The sequence below is a fragment of the Podarcis bocagei genome (genome assembly GCF_964188305.1).
Source record: "Podarcis bocagei genome assembly, chromosome: 6".
In the NCBI taxonomy this organism is placed as follows: Eukaryota; Metazoa; Chordata; class Lepidosauria; order Squamata; family Lacertidae; genus Podarcis; species Podarcis bocagei.
Window position 1 is genome coordinate 40,151,433 of NC_138130.1, and position 21,387 is coordinate 40,172,819.

Below are 21,387 nucleotides of genomic sequence, written 5' to 3' on the forward strand. Positions count from 1 at the left end.
TGTAAAGTAAAAGGAGATGTAAAGAAGGGAGGGTTGTCATTTGCACAAAGATCGGGCAAAACCTTTCCCACAAGGACACCCGCTCGGTCCATGACTTTCAGAGTATATCTATTGATTGTGTTTAATGAAGCAGGCTTTAAAGTCATACAAGCCTAAACGAAGACACAAGCCGGGACTTATGACTTATAGCCAAGTATAAATTCTCAGTTGGGCTGGGTGGACACACTTAATTCAAAAAAGCGAACACCGTAGCCAAGATCTCAAGAAGGTGAAACGGTTTGCTCATGCCTTTCCTCTAACCATCCCTTTCCAAAATCCAGCTCCAACCCACCAGAGGCAGATTAGATCTGATTTGTTACCATTTTAAAAAGGGACACAGTAAGAGTGTGAGAGTCCATGAACTATATGCAGGGCAATATTGCAGTTTTAAAGTCATGTTACAGTTTTGAAGTCATGTACCAAAACAAAGCATGCATCTTAAGCTTGCTCCTGCACACTGCTTTGTGTCTGGTCAGAAGCTTTAACAGAGCAGACAAAACTCCACTGCAGAGTGATCTGTAGCCAGCGGGGCTCTAACCTTACTGCAAAGTTAAAGGGAGAAGAGGGAGCCTTCCTGGTATCTCAGGGCTCCCTCGGCTGCATTTCGTCCCTTCCCTCCTCTCAGCATCCCGAGGAAGACCCAAGGATCTCAAAGGATCTCAACTTCTTCCCAATGCTCAGCACCTCTCTCCCGCCTCCCCAAAGAAAGACCCGCGCGCACAAGAGCATGTGCAGAGCGCCTCTCCCATCCCAGCCAGTATCTGCAATAAGAGGAAAGGAGGCTTCTCCAGAGGGTAAAATGCAGGGGCGCTTAAGAGTTTGAGGTTCCCTCTGCTGCAAAAATTACTCAAGTTTGGGTCCCGCCCCCCTCACACCCGCCTGAAGGGGTTGAGGGGAAGGCAGTTCAAACCCCGGAGCCGTTTTCAAGGCAAGAGCCGAAGCAGCCCTTCTCTTACCCATGGCGTCTGGCAGGCGTGCAGGTGGCTCGGCTGGCGGCGGCAGTGGCGACTTCCCCGCTTGCCCTTCAAGGCTGGCTTTTCCCTGGCTGGCTGCGAGGAGACGAGCGTCCTCCTCTCTCGGAACGGGCGCCTCAGCTGCTGCTCCTCCGCGCGCCGCTCGCCCTGGATGCGCTCTCGCGCCTGCTTGGCCGAAGGGGGCGGGGCCTGCGCGGAGCCGCCTCAAAGGGGAGACCCCGCCGCGGGTCGGCAGGCCGGGGAGGCGGGAAACTCCGCGGAGGCAGCTCTTCGCCTCAGACGCCTTTCCGAGGAGGACAGCAAGGCAGGGCGAGGAGACTTCAGGTGCCTGGAGCTGCCCGGGCATTGTGTGGCTCTCTACATGCGCCTTGCACCCAACTCTCTCTCCTGGGGGAAGGATATCTCTCGAGTAACACCACTGGAGCTCTAAGGAATACACGCTTGTAGTGGTGCGCGCGCGCCCTCAGGTGCGCCCGGAGATAAGAAGGCCCATTGGCCTATCTAGCTCGGGTTCTAGATGGCACCTGGGACCTTCTCCACGCCCAACAGAGGCTCCACCAATGAGTTACGACCTTCAGTGTTGTTGTTGTTTAGTCGTTTAGTCGTGTCCGACTCTTCGTGACCCCATGGACCAGAGCACGCCAGGCACTTCTGTCCTCCACTGCCTCCCGCAGTTTGGTCAAACTCATGCTGGTAGCTTCCAGAACACTGTCCAACCATCTCATCCTCTGTTGTCCCCTTCTCCTTGTGCCCTCCATCTTTCCCAACATCAGTGTCTTTTCCAGGGAGTCTTCTCTTCTCATGAGGTGGCCAAAGTATTGGAGTCTCAGCTTCAGGATCTGTCCTTCCAGTGAGCACTCAGGACTGATTTCCTTCAGAATGGAGAGGTTTGATCTTCTTGCAGTCCATGGGACTCTCAAGAGTCTCCTCCAGCACCATAATTCAAAAGCATCAATTCTTCGGTCACCAGCCTTCTTTATGGTCCAGCTCTCACTTCCATACATCACCACTGAGAAAACCATAGCTTTAACTATATAGACCTTTGTTGGCAAGGTGATGACTCTGCTTTTTAAGATGCTGTCTAGGTTTGTCATTGCTTTTCTCCCAAGAAGCGGGCGTCTTTTAATTTTGTGACTGCTGTCACCATCTGCAGTGATCATGGAGCCCCAGAAAGTAAAATCTCTCACTGCCTCCATTTCTTCCCCTTCTATTTGCCAGAAGGTGATGGGACCAGTGGCCCTGATCTTAGTTGAAATACCTAATGAAGTGGGTGTGGCCAAAGGTCCCTCAGGTGCAGCAGTGTGTCCTCCCTCCACCTGCAGCTTCCCCCATCTCTAGGCTTGGAAAAAAATCTGTACTGGTTAAATTTCTGTTTGTCAGTAGTTCAGTTATAAAAAAGCACAGGAGAGCAGCTAGGGGAAGTGTATCCCTTGAAGAAATTGCCTCTATTGTAAGGGGGTGCAGTCAGTGGCGTAGCATGGGGGGTGCAGGGGGGGCCGGCCGCACCGGGTGCAACATCTGGGGGGGGGCGCTTGCACTCGCAGCTCTCTGCCCCTAGGGCAGAGGGGGCGCAAATTACTTGCCTTGCCCCGGGTGCTGACAACCCACGCTACGCCACTGGGTGCAGTGGTTGGAGATTATCAGCACTGGAGATGGGCAGTTGAGGAAACTGAGGTTCATAATCCCCACTTGCCCATAGAGTTTACCTTGGGTGAGCTAACCCTACTTCACCGGGATGTGAGGCTACAAAGGGTGAGAGGAGAACCACGGACAACCTTGGAGGAAAGGCAGAATATAACAGTAATATCATAAATGGGGTATTTGGTGCACCGCTGTCAGACTGAGAAATACAAAGCAAACTAGGAAGACCCATCTGCGCGTCACAATGTGACCCAGCATCATACCAATTTAGACAGGCATGATGGCTTCCTCCAAAGAATCCTGGGAACTCTGGTTTCTTAAGGGTGAAGAGAATTATTAGGAAACCGCACCTATTTCCCTCATAGAGCTACAATATTCAGAGTGCATTAACAGTCAAGCCCTCTTCCTAGGGAACTCTGAGAATTATGAACGCCTAACAACTCTCAGTAGAAATGTTGACAAGCTAATGTGCTAAATTATGGTACCAAACCAGTTCAAACCAGCTGGCACAGATTCTCCAATTAATATAGAAAAAAAATCTACTGTTTGATCTTATGGCCTTTCAAGTAAAGGCAAAAATTCCAGTAAGTGGCTAAGATGGATGTCTAAATGATGCTGCTAGGCTGGGGTCACCGATTCACCTTTTATTATTTTAGACCACATGGGGAGAAATCGTTCACATGCTGTTACACACACAAATTGTTATGTTTGCTTTGATAGTCAGAACATATTTCATTTTATTTTACCTTTTTAGATCATTGTTCCCACTGTGGGTGATAATAGTCCTGAAGTTTCTACACCTGAATGTGTGATTTCCAATAACATTTTTCAGCTATTATGTTCTATTATTGTGTGTGTGTGCCATATCATAATATCAATTCAGATTACCGAGAGTGCCAGGGAAAGAGCAAGCCATCTTTGAGATTGATATTTACAAGGTTATTCCATTATGTTCCGAAAATTATCACTGCTGAGCTGAGCACTCGGGGAAAACTGGAAATAATGATCATAGATAGAGAAAGTGCATGATTCTTAACCAGATGTTAGCTTCATAGTGTATAAGAAGCAAAAACAAAAAAACCCAAAACCCTGCAGGCAAAGGAATGCTGTGTTCTGTACAATTAGGAAAAAAGTAGCTCATTTTATATGGTTCATTGATTAATTTTATGGGGAGGCCAATGGAGCATGCAAGTTATTAAACAGAATTGTGGTCCAGATCTTCTAGATATCACTACACAGGCATCTTTACCTATTATTTAAAGCATTCATAAAAATGGGTGATGGAGCAAAGTGGCTTTTAATGTGATTAAGTTGAAAAGTCTTACTGCAGTTCCTTGGAAGATCATATGCTGGAATGGGTGTTGTGAATTCAAAATGGATTCAAATGAAATAAAAAAATTATTTATTTAATACATTTGTTTAATTCCCTTCAATATAAGTATTTCCAGCAATAAAACAGAACAACAAAAAACCCCATGCAATATTGACTCATAGAATGAAACAACAGCTAAAACCATTAAGACCTAGCCAGTTAAAAGTATAGTGTGAGAAAATGGGGACTGGTCTAAACAGCATAGAGGACCCCCCCCCCCCATAATCACTCTATGGTTACAAGTTTGGGGCTGCACTAAAAGTTGTGGTTTTGTGAAAGCACCGTCAAAATCTTGTGATTCTGATAGTAGAAAGAAACTGCTAAAGCAGTCAAAGTGAATGGACATGCTTCGATTGGCAGATTCCTTTTCTTTGGGAAAATGTGTCTTTGCATAAGTAAGAACATGGTCAAGTATAGGTGATGTGTTTCCACAGAAACAAATGGTGCTTCCATGCAGATGTTTATTGTGGAATTGGTAATATCCATGCACATGTTTAATGCATTGTCCACATGATGCTGTTGTCATCAAAATGCCAGCCTGTACTTTTTTATATACATTTAACCCAAATTTCCTCGTACAATGGAAAATCAATTAAGGAAAAAAAGAACCCATTATACATCCACGATTGGTGCATTTTTTGGTTGTTGGTGGAGGGAAGTTGGTCCTGTCTGTGTTACCACATGCTGAAGGCACATTTTAATTTCTGCAATGCAGTTCAAAGGAGCTATTTTCTTAAGATCTCAATATGGCAGACTATGTTGGAGACAGCAATTGCAGTGCTTACATTGAGGCTTGTGGGTTATTGATGGAAGGGGCCAGAATACACAGCATGGAAGCATTCCATCAAGGACCACCTACCAGTGTTGATGGGAAACACTTGCATAGTTATGAAAAGCAGAAGACTTAAACTGTGTATGTGAACCCTTATGTTCCAATCACATGCACCGAAAATCAGATTTCAAATTACTTATTTGAGAAATCTAGGTCCTTGCTTTAGAACCTCTGGAAGGGACGTATCTTTCTCCCCTTTCTTCCTTGGATGGAGCTGGTATCGTCATAGTGCTGGTGGAAAAACAACAACCCAATAGGCTAGGGGTGGACAGAAGGTAAGACCATAAGAAGGATCATGTTGGATCAGGCCAAAGACCCAGCTACTCTGGCATCCTGTTCTCACAGTGGCCAAGTAGATGCCCAGGGGAACCTTGCAAGCAGTAACAGTCTCCAGACTTATGATCCCAGTAACTAGCATTCAGGGTCATCCTGCCTCTGGCAAGTGGAAGCAGCCATTGATAGCATTGTTCTCCATTAATTTACCTAATCCTCTTTTAATAACGTCCAAGTTGTCCATCGCTGCCTCATCTTTATGGGAATAAATTACACAGAGGAATAAGAACATTTTATTTATATGTATTTTCTCACACATCCCTTCCAGAGACATCCTTTTTTTTAACCTCTTGATAGGGATGAATAAAGAACAGCTGTTCAAATATATATTGTTGTTCAACAAGCAAAGAGACTTCCAAGTTTCAATCATAAAAAGTAAAAGCAGGATTAGTGGAGCTCATTGTAGTACTGCCCATCTCTGAAGCGAAAATCTCTCAACGCTGAATAAAGAAATCTAGAAGTATCAGGATTTCTCTTATAAGAAATAAGTCTGGCCTTGTCCTCCATTATTTTATTGTTCATCTGCTCTGGATTTACAGTTTTTGTATTTTAAAATTCAGTGGTGGTTGGTGCCCACGGGAACTGGTTGGGCAGAAGACAGGAAAACAAACCATAGGTGGAATCAGAGCCAATGACAGGAAGAGCAAACCAATTTTAGTTTTGTCTCCATCCTCCTCTCTGCTGAGTCCTGCAAGGGCATCACTGAGGCTGAGGAGGAGAAGGTTGATAGGCAGTGCCCTCCCATTGGTTGTAAGACAGCAGGAAGGTGGGGGTGGTTTTTTCTATGGAAATTAAAGATGTTGCTTTGAGTTGCCTTTGGCAAGGAAAAGTGGTCCCTCAATTTAATAAGTTGTTGTTGTTATTATTATTATTATTATTATTATTATTATTATTATTATTATTATTATTATTATTATTTGTGTTCTGGCTGATGCCATTTGGACTGTTCTCACAGAGCTCACATAACTGAGATTTCTTTTTAATTCTAGCCTTATAATTTGTTACACAGCAAGGTTTAAGCTGTGCATATAACATTAATTTAACTTCTGGTTAAGCTTCATAATCACAAGGGTGGTTCCCTTCACACCACAGTTGTTACGCCTACACAACCATCTCCCATGAAGCATTCAACATGAACACCACAACAGGATTTGGAATGGCAACTGCAGCTTGCTGCAAACAAGCCCTCTGTAGCCCACAGTTTTGCAGTCGACTTAAATTTTAAAACTGAAGTGGAGACCCATCAGATGGAAAGTGGACTGTCTACTCCCTTTCCAGCAGAGCCCTGTACCCATGCTAGCTTCATGCATTGGCAGCTGTCCTTCCTTTGCAGTTCATTCATTCATTCATTCACTTACTTATTTACTTATATGTATTTGTGCCCTACCTTTCCTCCAAAGAAGTCAAGTGTGTACACGAGTTTCCTCCCTCCTGAGAGATTGTGTCTAATGCAAGGTCACCCAGTGAGCTTCAAGGCTGAGTGGGGATTAGAACCCTCAGTCCCCAGGTCTCTAACCCCTATGCCAAGTTGGCTCTCTGTATTACTTCTCAGGCTTTTGTTTTAGCAAGCCACAGAGAAACCACTTCAGCCAGAGGTACATAGCAATTTCATAATTTGATGAAGGCAGACATATAGTAAAGAACTGCAAGCAGCCCTAAGACACCATAAAGATATATTTTTCATGGCTGCAGCCCATTCTCCAGAAGTTTTCAATACAAGCTACTATGCCCCCAGAGCCACAAATGGAAGGGCAGAAGGGGTAGGATTTGGGAGAGCCAAGGCCAGCAAAAGACCCAGACTATTAGCTTTCATTTAAGAAAAAGAAAGTAAGTCAATCAGACATTTCTGAAGGAAGTCACAGCTCAAAATGCAAACGTAGCTCAAATGCTTCAGCACTCTTCAGGCAGTGTCATTGCTAAGAATTAATCACCTAATAACTGTTGCTAAGCAATATGATGAAGAAATGTTTACTCCTCCTCTTGGGACTCAGTAGAGGACCCATTTGAGATAAAGATTACTAATTCAGGCTCTCTGTTGACATCTGTACCTCTAACATGAGCTATCATACTTTGGATTCCAGCTGTTGGGTACATTTAGAACTTTTGGTTCCAACTGCTGGGTACCATTAAAATTTTAATTGACCTTAGAAAAATCATAATATTCATGTCAGATGTTCGTCTAATAAATTCCTTGGTGGGCTCTATTCACTATTACACCATCTATGAAAATAGCAGCCATATTTCAGAAATGAATTAAAAACAACACCATTTACACTACCATCTGATACATACCTACTCAGAAATGTCTGATCGAGATAAATGGGACCTACTCCCAGGTAGGTAGGTGTCAGGGCTGCCACTCAGTCCCAGCTCACATAGGACCACGCTAGCCAGCGTTCAGGTTAAAAGAGTCTTTATTGGATTACAGGTTCCATTTCCAAACTGCAATGTGCAGCCCTACTTCTTCTAGGTCAGACCGGCGAAGACCCGTCTGAGTCTCCGCCTCTAGCACACCAGCTTAATACCCTAGCCTTGCTCCACCTCCTGCGCCTTTCCTTCCGTCTCTGGGTCCTTCTGCCCCCCGGGGTCTCTTCTTTCCTACTCTCTTCTGACGCGGACCCCCCTGACCCTTCCGCCTCCTTGCGGCGGGCTTTGGGACCTGGCTCACTCTCTGGGCTGCTTACTGCGCCAGCTTCCGCTACATTTGAACTTGGCGCGCGCGCCCAACTCTCCACCTTCCTTTTGATCGTTTCGTCGCTCCCCGAGGTGGGCGTGACTACTCCTGACTCATGCCCTCCCTCCTTCTGAAAGCCTCCGGAACCCGATATCTGGTCCCCTTCCTCCCCGCTGCTCCCGGCTGGGTACGTGGGTCCCGATCTCCAACTGCTGCTCTCTGATCCTTCTCTGGACCCTTCTTCCTGGGGTGTCCCCCTGTTTTCCCCCCTTGCTCTGACCGCTGGCGCTCCCTTCTGGGAATCCTCGGACTCACTGGATAAGCTCGGCGATCTCGGTTCGTCATCCCCACTCATCTTTCCTTCGTATTCCTCCCCCTCGCTCTCTGTCTCCTCCCTTCTCTGCGTCTCTGCTCCTGAACCCCTGACATCCATCCCCCCCTCGAAGCCCCCCCTTCCCCCCTCCCCGCTTTCAAGGGTGGTTGCTGGGTGCTCCATCATCACAGGAGTGAATGCCGGATACAGTTCGCTCCTCGTCGCTGGCCGCCAACTGAAGATCTCCGAGTCTTCCTCCTCGCGTTCGTCAACGTTGAGCTGCTCCGCCTCCATTTCAGTGCCGCCGTGCTCGAAACCGAGATCCTCCCCGCACACGTCCATGTCAGTCTCTGCGTCGGTCGCTTGACCTGGCATCTCCAGCCACCTCCGGCGCCACTGCTCCTCTGGCCGATCGTCCCACCAATACGAGGTGTCGGACGCCGAACCCTCCGGTGACCCCTCTGGGGAACGTGTGCGCTGTGCGGGCTCCCCGTCCGAGTCGAAGCCATGGAACGTGCTGGAGGAAAGTGTGGGTGTGAACAGCCAGTCGTCGAAGAAGCCTGCTGGCATGGGTCTGTGTGGGAAAAGGGCATGAAACTCGTCCTTGAGCAGGGGTTCCTCCAAAGCGTAGTCTGGCACCCAGCTATTAGCACTGGCCCGGGTGCCCTCTCTGGCTAGGAGGTATTCCACTCCGTCTTCCCCCCATCTGGAGTCCAAAATCTCCGTGACTTCGTTGATGGGGTCCTGCTGTGGCAATCTCCCCGCCTCCGTCCGCTCCTGAGACGGACTCGGTGCTGTTCCTGGTTCCTGGAACCTGTGAGGTGTCCTGTAGGGAGTGAGCACCGACCTGTGGAACACCGGATGCATCCTGGAACCCTCCGGTAGCACCAGCCTGAAAGCTACTGGGTTGATCTGCGCTTCGACTTGGTATGGACCGAGTTGCTTGTGCCCCAACTTCTTTTTGGCTAACGATCTGGTCGGCACTGCGTGGGCTGCCAACCAGACCCAGTCTCCCACTCGGATCTCTTCGCCAACCCGCCTGTGCTTGTCCGCTTGCACCTTGTAAGCGTGCTTCGCTAGCTCCAGCTGCCGTCGGAGTTGATCGTGGACCTCCTGCAACTCAGACGCGAAAGCGTCCGCCGTCTGCGGTTCCCCTTCCCCCACTCTGTCCAGTCCCGGGAAGGTTCTGGGATTCCTCCCATTGTTGGCGAAGAACGGCGTCACCCCTGTGGACACGTGCTTCGTGTTGTTGTAGGCGAACTCGGCGAGCGGCAGGTAATCCACCCACGTCGCAGGCTGTTGATTGGCATAGCATCTCAGGTACTGCTGCATGATGGCATTGACCCTCTCCGCTTGCCCGTTGGTCTGCGGGTGTCTCGCTGATGTCAGGTTGATCTTGACGTTCAGGAAGCCCATCAGCTTCTGCCAGAAATTCGAGATGAACTGGCGACCGCGGTCGGACAGTATAGACCGCGGCAGCCCGTGCACTTTGAACACGTGATCTATGAACAGTTTGGCTGTTTGTTCTGCCGTGGCCACCTTCGCACACGGTATGAAGTGTGCCATCTTGGTGAACAAGTCCACCACCACTAGTACAGCTGTCTTGCCTCTCGAGCTGGGGAGATCCGTGACAAAGTCCAGGGCCACCCTCTCCCACGGTTCAAACGGCGTTTGCAGCGGTTCCAGCAGTCCCGCCGGTGGTTTGTGCACCGGTTTGGCCCTCTGGCAGGTGTCGCACCTCGCGACGTAGTCCGCGACTTCCCCTCTCAGTCTGGGCCACCAAAAGTCCCTTGCGACTAATTCCACCGTTTTTTCCGTGCCAAAGTGCCCGGCCGTGGGTGCGTCGTGCAACTGCTGCAGTACCTTGGCGCGAAGTTCATCTCCCGGCACGTAGATGGCCCCTTTACGTAAGAGCAAGCCGTCCCGTATCTGGAACTCGTCGCTCTTCGCTGTGCCCTTGTGCACCTCGGCCATCTTCGCCTGCGCGAATGAGTCGTCCTGCAACGCCCGCCGCACCGCATCCAGGTCTACTGTGGCTGAAGCGCACGCCCACGCAGCTGGCGCGAAGATGTGCATGGCTGCCGCTGGCGTCGCCTCTTCGAGGTATTGCGGTTTTCGGGACAGTGCATCCGCCATGATGTTGGTGTCGCCTGGGACGTACTCTATTCGGAAATCGAAGTCAGCAAAGAACTCCGCCCAACGTATCTGCCTCTGGTTCAGGAACTTCGCCGTGCGCCAGTGCTCCAGATTCTTGTGGTCCGTGCAGACCTGCACCGTGTGCTTGGCGCCGATCAGGAAGTGTCTCCACGCCTTGAAGGCTGCATGAATGGCAAGCAACTCCCTGTCCCAGATGGTGTAGTTCTGCTCCGACTTGGTGAGCTTTCTGGAGTAGAACGCTCCCGGCCTCCAGACCCCCTGTGGGTCCCTCTGCAGCAGGACAGCTCCCACTGCTCTATCGGACGCGTCTGTCTCTACCCGCATCGGTCTGCTGGGGTCGATATGCAGCAGTTGCTCTTCCGACGCGAAGAGACGCTTGAGTGCCTGAAAGGACTGCTCCGCCTGCTCCGTCCAGATGAATTTCTTTTTCTTGGAGCTTAGCGTGTCCGTAATAGCCGCCGTCTGCATCGCGAACCCTTTGATAAACTTGCGATAGAAGTTGGCGAAGCCGACAAACCGCTGGACCTCCTTCCGGTTGCGCGGGCTCTTCCAATCCAACACCGCTCGAACCTTGGCGCTGTCCATGGCTAGCCCCTTGTCCGACAACTTGTAACCCAAGAAATCCACCTCCGTCGTGTCGAACTGGCACTTCTCCAGTTTGGCGTACAGTCTATGCTGCTGCAACCTCTCCAGCACCTCCCGAACATCCTGGTCATGCGCTTGCTGCGACTCGGAGAATATCAGGATGTCATCCAGAAAGCAGACGCACTTCTTGTAGAGGAGTCCCGCCAACACATGATGCATGAAAGCTTGAAAACAGTGAGAACCGTTTTGCAATCCAAACGGCATCACTCTGTACTCGTAGGTTCCCAGAGGCGTGAACATGGCTGTCTTCCACTCATCACCCTCCCTCATGCGGATGAGATTGTATGCCCCTCGCAGGTCCAACTTGGTAAACACGCGTCCCTTGCGCACCGTCGCCAGTAGGTCGTCAATCCTGGGCATGGGGAAATCAGAGGGCTTGGTCATCTTGTTCAAGAGGCGAAAATCCACCACCAGCCTTTTTTGGGGCGTGTCCTTCTTCTTCACAAAGAAAACAGGACTGCCCCCTACTGCCCTGGACTCCCGGATGAAACCGCGCTCCAAATTGTGATCTATGAACTGTTTGAGTTCCTGTAGTTCATCCTCCGACATGGAATACAGCTTCCCCTTCGGTAGCGTCGCCCCTGGTAGGAGGTCAATCTTGCAGTCATATTGCCTGTGCGGTGGTAACTTGTCTGCCTCCTTCTCGCAGAAGACCTCCAGAAAGTCTGCGTATTTGTGGGGGACTGCTTGCAACGTTCCCAACTGCAGTTGTGATTCCTCCTCCTCTCCCTCCTGTTCGGGCAGGATGCAGTGTTCTGCGCAGTAAGAGGAGCCGAAGATCAGCTGTCGCTGGTACCAAGCCAGTGTCGGACTGTGCCTGTCCAGCCAACTCATGCCCAACACAATGGGTGTGTCCGACAGGCGGGTGACGTTAAAACTGATGACTTCCCTGTGGTTGCCAAGGCGCATCACCATTGGCGGCGTTTGCTTCACCACCTGCCCCCCCAGCAACTCTCTACCATCCACTGTGACGACTTGCAGGGGCAGAGTGGCCGGTAATAGCTGTATAGCGTGCTGCTCCACAAAATCCTGTGCTATAAAGTCTGCGTTGCTTCCAGAATCCACAGAAAGCGGCACTTCGATAGTGACGCCATCGGGCAGCTGGAGAGATGCTGTGAGTTGCACTACTGGTTTGGGTGGGAGGGGGTCCGTGGGTTGCAAGATTGCTGGGGACTGCTTCAGTGATGCGTCTGGCTGGGCCCCAGTGCCTCTGTCTCCAGCCAGACATCGTCGTTTCCCTGCTGTTGTTCGCTGTGTTGCGTGGCCGCTTTCACCGTTGCGGAGGCTGCAGTGTGCTTGGAGCTCCTCTGGGGACACTCTTTCGCCAAGTGTTGAGAGCTGTCGCATATATAACACTTCCTGGTCCCTCTAGGAGGTTTAGTCTTGACTGCCGCCGGTGCAGGGGCTCCGGTAGCTGACTGAGCCCTGGCGCCTCCCACCTCCATAGGTTCCACTCCCCCTCCTGGCGGAGGTGTGGATTGCGCACGCGCAGCTTCCCTGGGAACGAAAGAGAAACTTCTCGCTGCTTCGCGCCCTCCACGTCCTTCGTCTCTGCACCATGGACGTTCTTCCAGCCTCACCCCCACAGTCAGCGCCCTTTGGACCACCTCCTGCGTGCTCCGGGGCCTCTCCCCCCTCGCAATTTCGTCTTTAACAGCACTGCTCAAACCTTCCCAGAAGAGGTCTCTGACTGGGGGCGAATCCCGGTCCCATTCTAAGGCACTGACCAGCGCAAAAAAGCGGGCGTGATACTGGCGTACGCTCGCCCTCCCTTGTTTCAGTCCATGAATCTCCCATCGGGCAAGATCCACGTCAATGGTAGATAAAAAGCACGCATCCATCGCTTTGATAAAGGCATCTGCATTCTGAAGCGCCGGATCTTTATCCCTCCACAAATTGCGTAGCCACGCTTTCGCATCCCCATGCAAATGGGATAGTATAAACCCCACTTTCTCTTCCTCATCCCTAAAGTCTTTCGCCAGCAGTTGCAGTGCGCACATTACGTCTGCTCGAAAATTGGGGTACTGTTGTAAATTCCCATCGAAGTGAGCCACAAGCCCTCCTGCTCTCCGTGCCAACCCAACCCCCTCCGGTCTGGGTCCTGGCTGCCCATGCTTAACCAATGCTTCAAACCTGGCGTGGAGATCTCTGTAGGCGGCTGCCGCATCCTCCTCCCTTTTCTTGGATGCCTGTACCTCCGCGTTCAATTGGGTCACTGCCTGTTGCAGCGCTGAAATTTTCTCTGCTTCCGTCATCTCTGCCAACCGTTGTGAGCTCGCTCCCAAACACCAATTTCCTCCTCTCGCTGCTTCTGCCTCCGCTGCGAGGTATCAGGTGTCCGAAGCTTTAATGAGACGGGTCTTACTGTCAGGGCTGCCACTCAGTCCCAGCTCACATAGGACCACGCTAGCCAGCGTTCAGGTTAAAAGAGTCTTTATTGGATTACAGGTTCCATTTCCAAACTGCAATGTGCAGCCCTACTTCTTCTAGGTCAGACCGGCGAAGACCCGTCTGAGTCTCCGCCTCTAGCACACCAGCTTAATACCCTAGCCTTGCTCCACCTCCTGCGCCTTTCCTTCCGTCTCTGGGTCCTTCTGCCCCCGGGGTCTCTTCTTTCCTACTCTCTTCTGACGCGGACCCCCCTGACCCTTCCGCCTCCTTGCGGCGGGCTTTGGGACCTGGCTCACTCTCTGGGCTGCTTACTGCGCCAGCTTCCGCTACATTTGAACTTGGCGCGCGCGCCCAACTCTCCACCTTCCTTTTGATCGTTTCGTCACTCCCCGAGGTGGGCGTGACTACTCCTGACTCATGCCCTCCCTCCTTCTGAAAGCCTCCGGAACCCGATATCTGGTCCCCTTCCTCCCCGCTGCTCCCGGCTGGGTACGTGGGTCCCGATCTCCAACTGCTGCTCTCTGATCCCTCTCTGGACCCTTCTTCCTGGGGTGTCCCCCTGTTTTCCCCCCTTGCTCTGACCGCTGGCGCTCCCTTCTGGGAATCCTCGGACTCACTGGATAAGCTCGGCGATCTCGGTTCATCATCCCCACTCATCTTTCCTTCGTGAGAGCCAGTGTGGTGTAGTGGTTAAGAGCGATAGTCACGTAATCTGGGAAACCGGGTTCGTGTCTCCACTCCTCCACATGCAGCTGCTGGGTGACCTTGGGCCAGTCACACTTCTGTGAAGTCTCTCAGCCCCACTCACCTCACAGAGTGTTTGTTGTGGGGGAGGAAGGGAAAGGAGAATGTTAGCCGCTTTGAGACTCCTGAAGGGGAGTGAAAGGCGGGATATCAAATCCAAACTCTTCTTCTTCTCTTCTTCGTATTCCTCCCCCTCGCTCTCTGTCTCCTCCCTTCTCTGCGTCTCTGCTCCTGAACCCCTGACAGTAGGTATGGGATTGCACCCTTAAGAACCATGTGGCAACAACACTGATTATTAAAATAATGAATCAAAGAACATAAGAACTGTCTTAGGTTGCATTTCCTTCAATCATTTCTTAGTATGTAAATGTGAGCAGTGATTGCTTAAAATAATTATGGCTGCACATTAAACAGAGTGCATAATTCCCCCCTCCCCAATGAACCATAGTTAATTCTATCTGGAAATTAGTGAGTACCATTTCAGAGTTAATTACAGCATGCTAACTAGATTGTCACTAATAAGAGGCATGCCCTTATCTCTACAGACGGGAGCTAAAACAATGAATTTGTGACTCACAAGTGTCTAACGAATACCTAAAAAGAAATCCATTTTTGTATCCTACATAAGAAATACAAATGGTCAACATAAGATTGCAGCCTAGGTAGACAAAACGGGTGCTAAAATTGGAGGGCTCATGCTTTTTATAGATATGTCTCACTTTTGCCCCATGGGGGCTGGAGGGGTGAGGGAGAAATCTAAAAGAACTGGAAACAGCTCTATACAATGGGCAGCTTCTAAGTCTATATGAATGGCTAAGAGCTCGTGGAAATGACTTGGCCACCTAGGTGAGGTGTCCAGTTGTGAAGGTGGTTCCCAATGAATCATGTGCCAATTCCATCAATGCAGTTGACGCCTGCACATATCCTTGGGTCATTTAAACACGTGATGAAGCTACTCACAGTTACAGGATTCCTACCAAAGCCTGGAGAATGTCTCCTAGACACCGGCAAGTGAGGAAAATGTGAGGAGAGTGATCCTTTATCCAACGTTCTTGGCTTTTTTTGGTGCCAGTTCTGAAAGGGAAAGCTAAAAAAACTTTCCCTCTCAATTCCTAATGATTTAATCCAATTCTCTTTTCCCCTGCCCAATCTTTACTGCTTTGCAAATTGTCAGGCACAAGCATTCCAACGGTAATTTTGGACTTGTAATCATCAGAAAACCAGAAGAACCACAAAGAGAGAGAGACATGGAAATATAGGAAATGTAATCAGCTAGAACTGAAAGCTGACTCAGCACCTCACTGGTGGATATGCCAGAGGAGTTTGCTAATGGTGTGTTTCAGCACCCTTGATTGAACTGGGTTTGTGAAGGAAAAAAGCAGCTGCAAATTCTTTTATATTTAGTGTCTGCTTATTTTGGTTCTTTTTTCCCTATGCAAATAATATTACCTACCCTTCTGTTTTTGCTTAGTAGACAGCATTCCTTCCACTGAGTAAAAGGAAAAGATTTTTCTTCTTGTACCGGCCAATGCTTAAAATGCTGTTTCCACTGAAATGCATAACATTTCTGCTGCCTTTCATTTCTTTTGAAGACAGCACAGACCTGTCTCCATGTTAACTACACTGGAATTTGTGGTTTAAATGTTGTGCTCAAGATGAGGATAGCAAAACAACATTTAATGTCACAGGCCGTGGTACAAATGTGAGGGTTACTGAAAGGAAAACATGTTCATGGTTAAAGCTCTAGACTACAGCCAACTCCTTACCATTTTTGTTTATGCAGGAGTTAGCCTCATTTAACTCAACGGGGGATTATTAGGATTGTACTGCTTGTGCATATGGGTTTAGCTTTATTGTTCAAGGACAAGGCCATCAAACCTCAAATGGTTTGGAGGGAATCCACAAAATGTCCCAAATAATCTTCGTTGTGATGAAACTCTCAATGGAGTTATTTTATCCAGATTTGGGACAAACAAACAAACTTAAGAAGAGCCCTATTGGATCAGGCCAAATTTCTGTCATAGTCCAGAATCCTTTTCTCACAGTTAGGGCTGCCATACATCTGGGTTTTCCCCCAAAATGACGTTCGGCCAGATTTCTGCTTGAGAAAACCCGGGTGTATGGCAAGTTGGGGTATTTGTTTATTTTAAAAAATGTAAGAAAAGCCCCAAAATGAATGTTTATTTGGTAGATGTTCCCAAGAAAAAACTCTGTCTGGATTTTCACTTTTCGGAATATGGCAAACCCTGTTCACAGTGGTTAATGAGATTAATGTTGCCCACATGCAGGTGCCGAGTACAAAAGTACCACCCACACATGCAATTCACAGTAAGTGGTATTCAGAGGCATATTGCCTTCAACAGAAAATAAGAATGGCACCAGAAGTTTGAGTAGTTGCACAGGAACAGTGGATGTTTGAAAGGCCCATCTTGCTGAGCCTTGGACTAATGCAGTCCCTCCAAGTGTCCCTATTTTCCAAGGACAGTCCTGGATTTACAGAAGCCATCTCGGTTTCTGATTTGATCCCGGAATGTCTCGCTTTTCCTCAGGGTGTCCCTATTTTCATCAGAGGAATGTTGGAGGCTATGGAGTTATGCAGGCTAAAGAGATAAGTAACTATACAACCATTAGAAGACATCTCTGTATAGGGAAGTGTTTAATGTTTAATTATGTTTTTATATATGTTGGAAGCTGCCTAGAGTGGCTAGGGCAACCCAGTCAGATGGGCGGGGAATAATAATAATAATACATCTGTGTTTTCATTGGAGAAATGTTGGAGGGCATGCAGTCTTTATCTTGTGTCTATGAGTCCAGTGAAGAGAGTGAATTAAGATTCAAGAAGTGAACAAGTGACAGACTGCTGAAGAAAGTCTGTCATCTTCTGCTTATGTTATTGTGCTTGTGTCCTGTTCCTGCCTGTCAGCTTCCCATAAGTATCTGGTTGGTTGTGTGTAAATAGAATGTGGGACTAGATGAGGCTTTGGCCTGACCCAGAAAAGCTCTGCTTGTGTTTTTACCCAAAACTTAAGGTCCTCGTTGGAAGCCTGCTTGGGTAACCTCACCAAATGAAGTCAGGTGGATGTCCACAAAGGAGAAGACTTTTCCAGTGCTGGGATCTCACCTATTCAACAGCTTCTCCACAGAGGCTCCCCTAACACCTTCTCTATGGTCAGTTCAGCACCCAGGCATTTAAATTTAAACCAATCTTGATTTGTTCTGACTGAGTGAAGTGCTATGAAAAACAAGGTATTTTCTCTGAGTATTGTTGCTATACTAGTAGCAAATATTGTTCAACGGAGAGTAAATGAAGAAAGTATCTTTTGCTGAATTGATTCATTTGTGGAAATTCAAAACCAGCAAGCTTTTGACATTTTAGAGGGCTTTTCCTTTTTGCCTCAAAAGAACCTACATTTCTCCCAACAAGCTATCATCTTAACTTATTCTGTTGTTTTATGCTGGCTTTCTGTGTGTTGTGCTACTATAACCTAGCTAACCCACTGTATGCTAAAAATGCAGCCTTATTTGACACTAATTTATTCCTCGGAGACTTCATCTTCAAGCCCACTTGATGTAATGTCAGATTTTGAAAAACATGGTGTGATGTCAGCTAATTTTACAAGTCAAATCTGTGTTGCATTAGTGATTTCATACATACTGGGTTGCAAAGCTGCTTTTCATCACTGCAAAATTACATACGTGGGATATTACAGCATTTCTGATTAAATCATGCCTTCTGGATCCATTCAGATTGTTCCATTTAACTGAAGATGGGCAGTTTTGCTATGCACGTTTTGGCCTATGATTTTGCTTAATTCTACCCAGCATCAATGAAGTATTGAAGAATTAACAATGGTGTTCTTGTGTAAAGAACTGATTTTGCTACATTTGCATGCCATAAAACTATTCAATTGTCTAAAACAGCGATAACAGGAGAAAATTGCTGCTATTGTGTCCCTCTCTTTCTAATAAGTTTTAATTGCTTTGGACAACTAAGATAGAGTACCTTTCCCCCAGGACAGCTTCAGTACATCATCTGAGTTTTTTTCCCTTTTCTTTAGAAACTAATTATTTAGAAGTTTTCTGTGGCAGATGTTCTGCAGTCAGAAGAAATGAGCTTATGCTGAACGGAGGTGAGTTGTGAGAGACTTTCACGATGGAACATTAAAACATTGCCAGACGCTCCTTCCACTAATTATTTGCATTTCCTTTGCTGGGACCAAAGATGATGATGCAGACACAACTTTCCCTGCTAACAATGCAGTTGTTCTTGTGACTGGATCCTGCAGCGAATTCATCAGACAATGCTTATAAAGACCATTGTTAATGGGGGACTGCCATCAAATCACAAGTTCAGTTTTGACTTCCAGCACCCAAACAAGAGGTAACAACTTCAAAAATGTAGCTGCTCTGACAGTAGATAAGAGAAATAAAGAGAAACTGCAAAAAATAAAAATTCTCAACCAATTCCAAGGAAACCGGCTCCTTTTGAGAATACTCAGTGCTGAGGAATATGAATATAGATGTTAATCTGAAGCTTTTTGGGGGCATGATGAGCAATTCTTTTAGGCTGGAATGCCTGTTGTGCATTGAAATTGCAAATAAATAAATAAATCTGTTGCTGGCAAAAGCCGTGGCAGAAGGAAGATGTTGTAGGTTTGGGGAAGCAAGTTTTATTCACCCCAAATCCAAGATAAACAATGGATTGAGCGAGGTCTTTCTTGCCTAAGTGGGAAACAAGGCCGGTTCTATCATTAGGCAGACTGAGGTGGCCAGCTCAGGCAGGAGACGCCGAATCTTCTCTTGGCTCTTCCCTCCCTGCTGTTCTCGCCCTCTTGAGCTGAAACTCAAGCAGCATTCCTTGCTTGCTTGCTGCTGGTCTGAGTTGGCAATAATGCCGTTGGGAAAGTCCCGAGTGAGCAAGCAGCCAGCCGAGGCCACACCATTCCATCAGGCACCACCCATGCAATGTATGCAGGAGTTACCCTGGTGGCTGCATTGCAGCACTTGAACAGGCAGTGAGCAGCTGGCAGAGTGGTGAGCAGGAATTAGATATTGGATAGAGCTGTGTGGTCCACCCAGCCTATCCTGCACCCATGTGCTATCCTACTGCCCACAAGTATGCTGGTTGATGATGCTCCATTGGCAGCATTGAAACCGATTCAGCTGCTGGTCCAATCCCCTTCTATATATGGAATGGCGGTGGCAGCTTGTTCCTTTCAGCTAGCAGAATGAGCAGAATGACCCTTGATGTTGCCAAGATCTCAATATGCCCCTCCTCTCAACTCTATGCACGGTTCATATTGATGTCAAAAGTCAGAAATACTGGACTACATTCCTATATGTAAGAGCTAAGCTTGGGTGGAGAAACTCCCTCAGGAGTTGAGGCCAAGGATATTTGACCCCAACCACCATGGACAGGCAAGAAAAAGAAAGAAAAGACTGCTGTTGTAGTCAAGGGGAACTGATAAAGGAGAAGCACAGTCCACTTTAAGTTTGCTGTGCCTGGGGAGCAGAGCTAGGGTACGGAGGAAGGCGTCAAACTGAACTAAGAACTACAGTGGTACCTCGGGTTAAGTACTTAGTTCGTTCCAGAGGTCTGTACTTAACCTGAAACTGTTCTTAACCTGATTTTTCTAATCTAGGGAGGGTCCCCCCCCTTTATCAATGTTATAATACAGTGGTACCTCAGGTTAAGTACTTAATTCGTTCCGGAGGACCGTACTTAACCTGAAACTGTTCTCAACCTGAAGCACCACTTTAGCTAATGGGGCTGCTGCGCTGCCGGAGCACGATTTCTGTTCTCATCCTGAAGCTAAGTTCTAAACCCGAGGTACTATTTCTGGGTTAGCGGAGTCTGTAACCTGAAGCGTATGTAACCCGAGGTACCACTGTAATGTGAGACTGAGCACTGAACACTGAGTTTCCCCTACCATTCTGTATTAACAAACAGTGTCTTATCAGTTGTTAGGATCCCTAGTGATTTTAATTTAATATTGAATTGTCTCCAGCCCCTCCCACTCCAAAATAAAAAATCCTGGAATTTCTTGTTCTATTAAAACAAAGCGGTGGCCCAAACAAAAATGTGGCATTTGTAGAACTCTAGTTCAGACAAAGAATAATATGGAAAACCCTGATCCTTTGGTGACTTGGTATGCTTTTTCTAATATGGTGGTTAATTTGAATTAATGAAAGTGTGCTTTTTGTTACATCTAAATATTATTGTCAGGCTTTTTTTCAGGGGCAACTCACTGGAACTCAGTTCCGGCACCTCTCAGGTGGGCGCCACTGCCATCCTAAGAGAACAAGAGGTGTTCATGGTGAGTTCTGGCACTTCTTTTTCTAGAAAAAAAGCACTGATTATTAATAATTATTAAATTGGTTGGTTGCTTGATCTTGCCCAGGGCAACCCAAAGCAACTTAAAGTAGCTTCTTACAATAGTGATCTAAGTGACTATTATGCTTCAGACACATATATAAGGTGATACACAACAAGTGTGTGAAATGTGTATGCCTGCAGAAATAAATATATCAAAAACAACAAAAAGGATACTTGTGCTGCTGAGTAAATATTGGAAAATAGTACTATTTTCCCCAATTAAAGGAGTGAATTGTGGTGGAAAAGAAGCAGAGATTATTGTGACACATATTGCGTCATGTCATCCAGAAACATGTATACCAAATACCACAGACATCAAACATGTTTACAAGTCTTGAATTGGATTACATTAAAGATGCAAAGGATCTGTATGCAAAAAAAAAAAACAAAACAGAAAGAAAAACTAAACAAAAAAAGTATGTGTCATGAGACATCAAATGTATTTTTATTAGAATCCTTGCTGGCATAGTAATTACATAAATTGGCAAAAAAATGCATGCCTACAAAATGTTTACTAATATCCAGGGTGTGTTCTAACATGTTGGTTAACTGGTGCAAGTTGAATAGGAGGCAGACTAATGTCTACTGAAGTTAATTACACACTAGCAAGTCCTGGAAGACATGGCTGTGGCCTGGATTTCAAACAATGCGTTTTGGAGAAATACTTTTCTATGGAGGGGTGTCTGAAATCTGTTAACACTTTTAGCGTGTTCATATTTTTGGCATGCACAAGACAGAACTGCAAATATATCCAAATCAAACGCACGGCTAGGGATTCTTGAGGCATTTGTTTTTTGTAAATTCTGATATGAACTTACCTGATACATACCTCCCAGACTGATGGGCCGATCATCACGTAAATTATAAGCCAGAATTAGAACTCCTGCAAATTTGCA

At 47.4% G+C, this 21,387-nt stretch overlaps 1 protein-coding gene across 3 annotated transcripts in view; it reads right to left on the reverse strand.

The window, feature by feature from the left end:
- The window catches only part of GPM6B (glycoprotein M6B), a 101,662-nt gene extending 100,288 nt beyond the window's left edge, over positions 1-1,374 (reverse strand). For 2 of the 3 annotated variants that reach the window (XM_081197104.1, XM_081197105.1), the window contains exon 1: positions 996-1,374. In XM_081197104.1, the coding sequence (XP_081053230.1) occupies positions 996-1,359 (364 nt within the window). In that variant the 5' untranslated portion in view covers positions 1,360-1,374. The remainder of the gene's footprint in view (positions 1-995) is intronic. The other variant, XM_081197106.1, reaches the window with a different exon arrangement.
- Between the last annotated feature and the right edge of the window lie 20,013 nt (positions 1,375-21,387).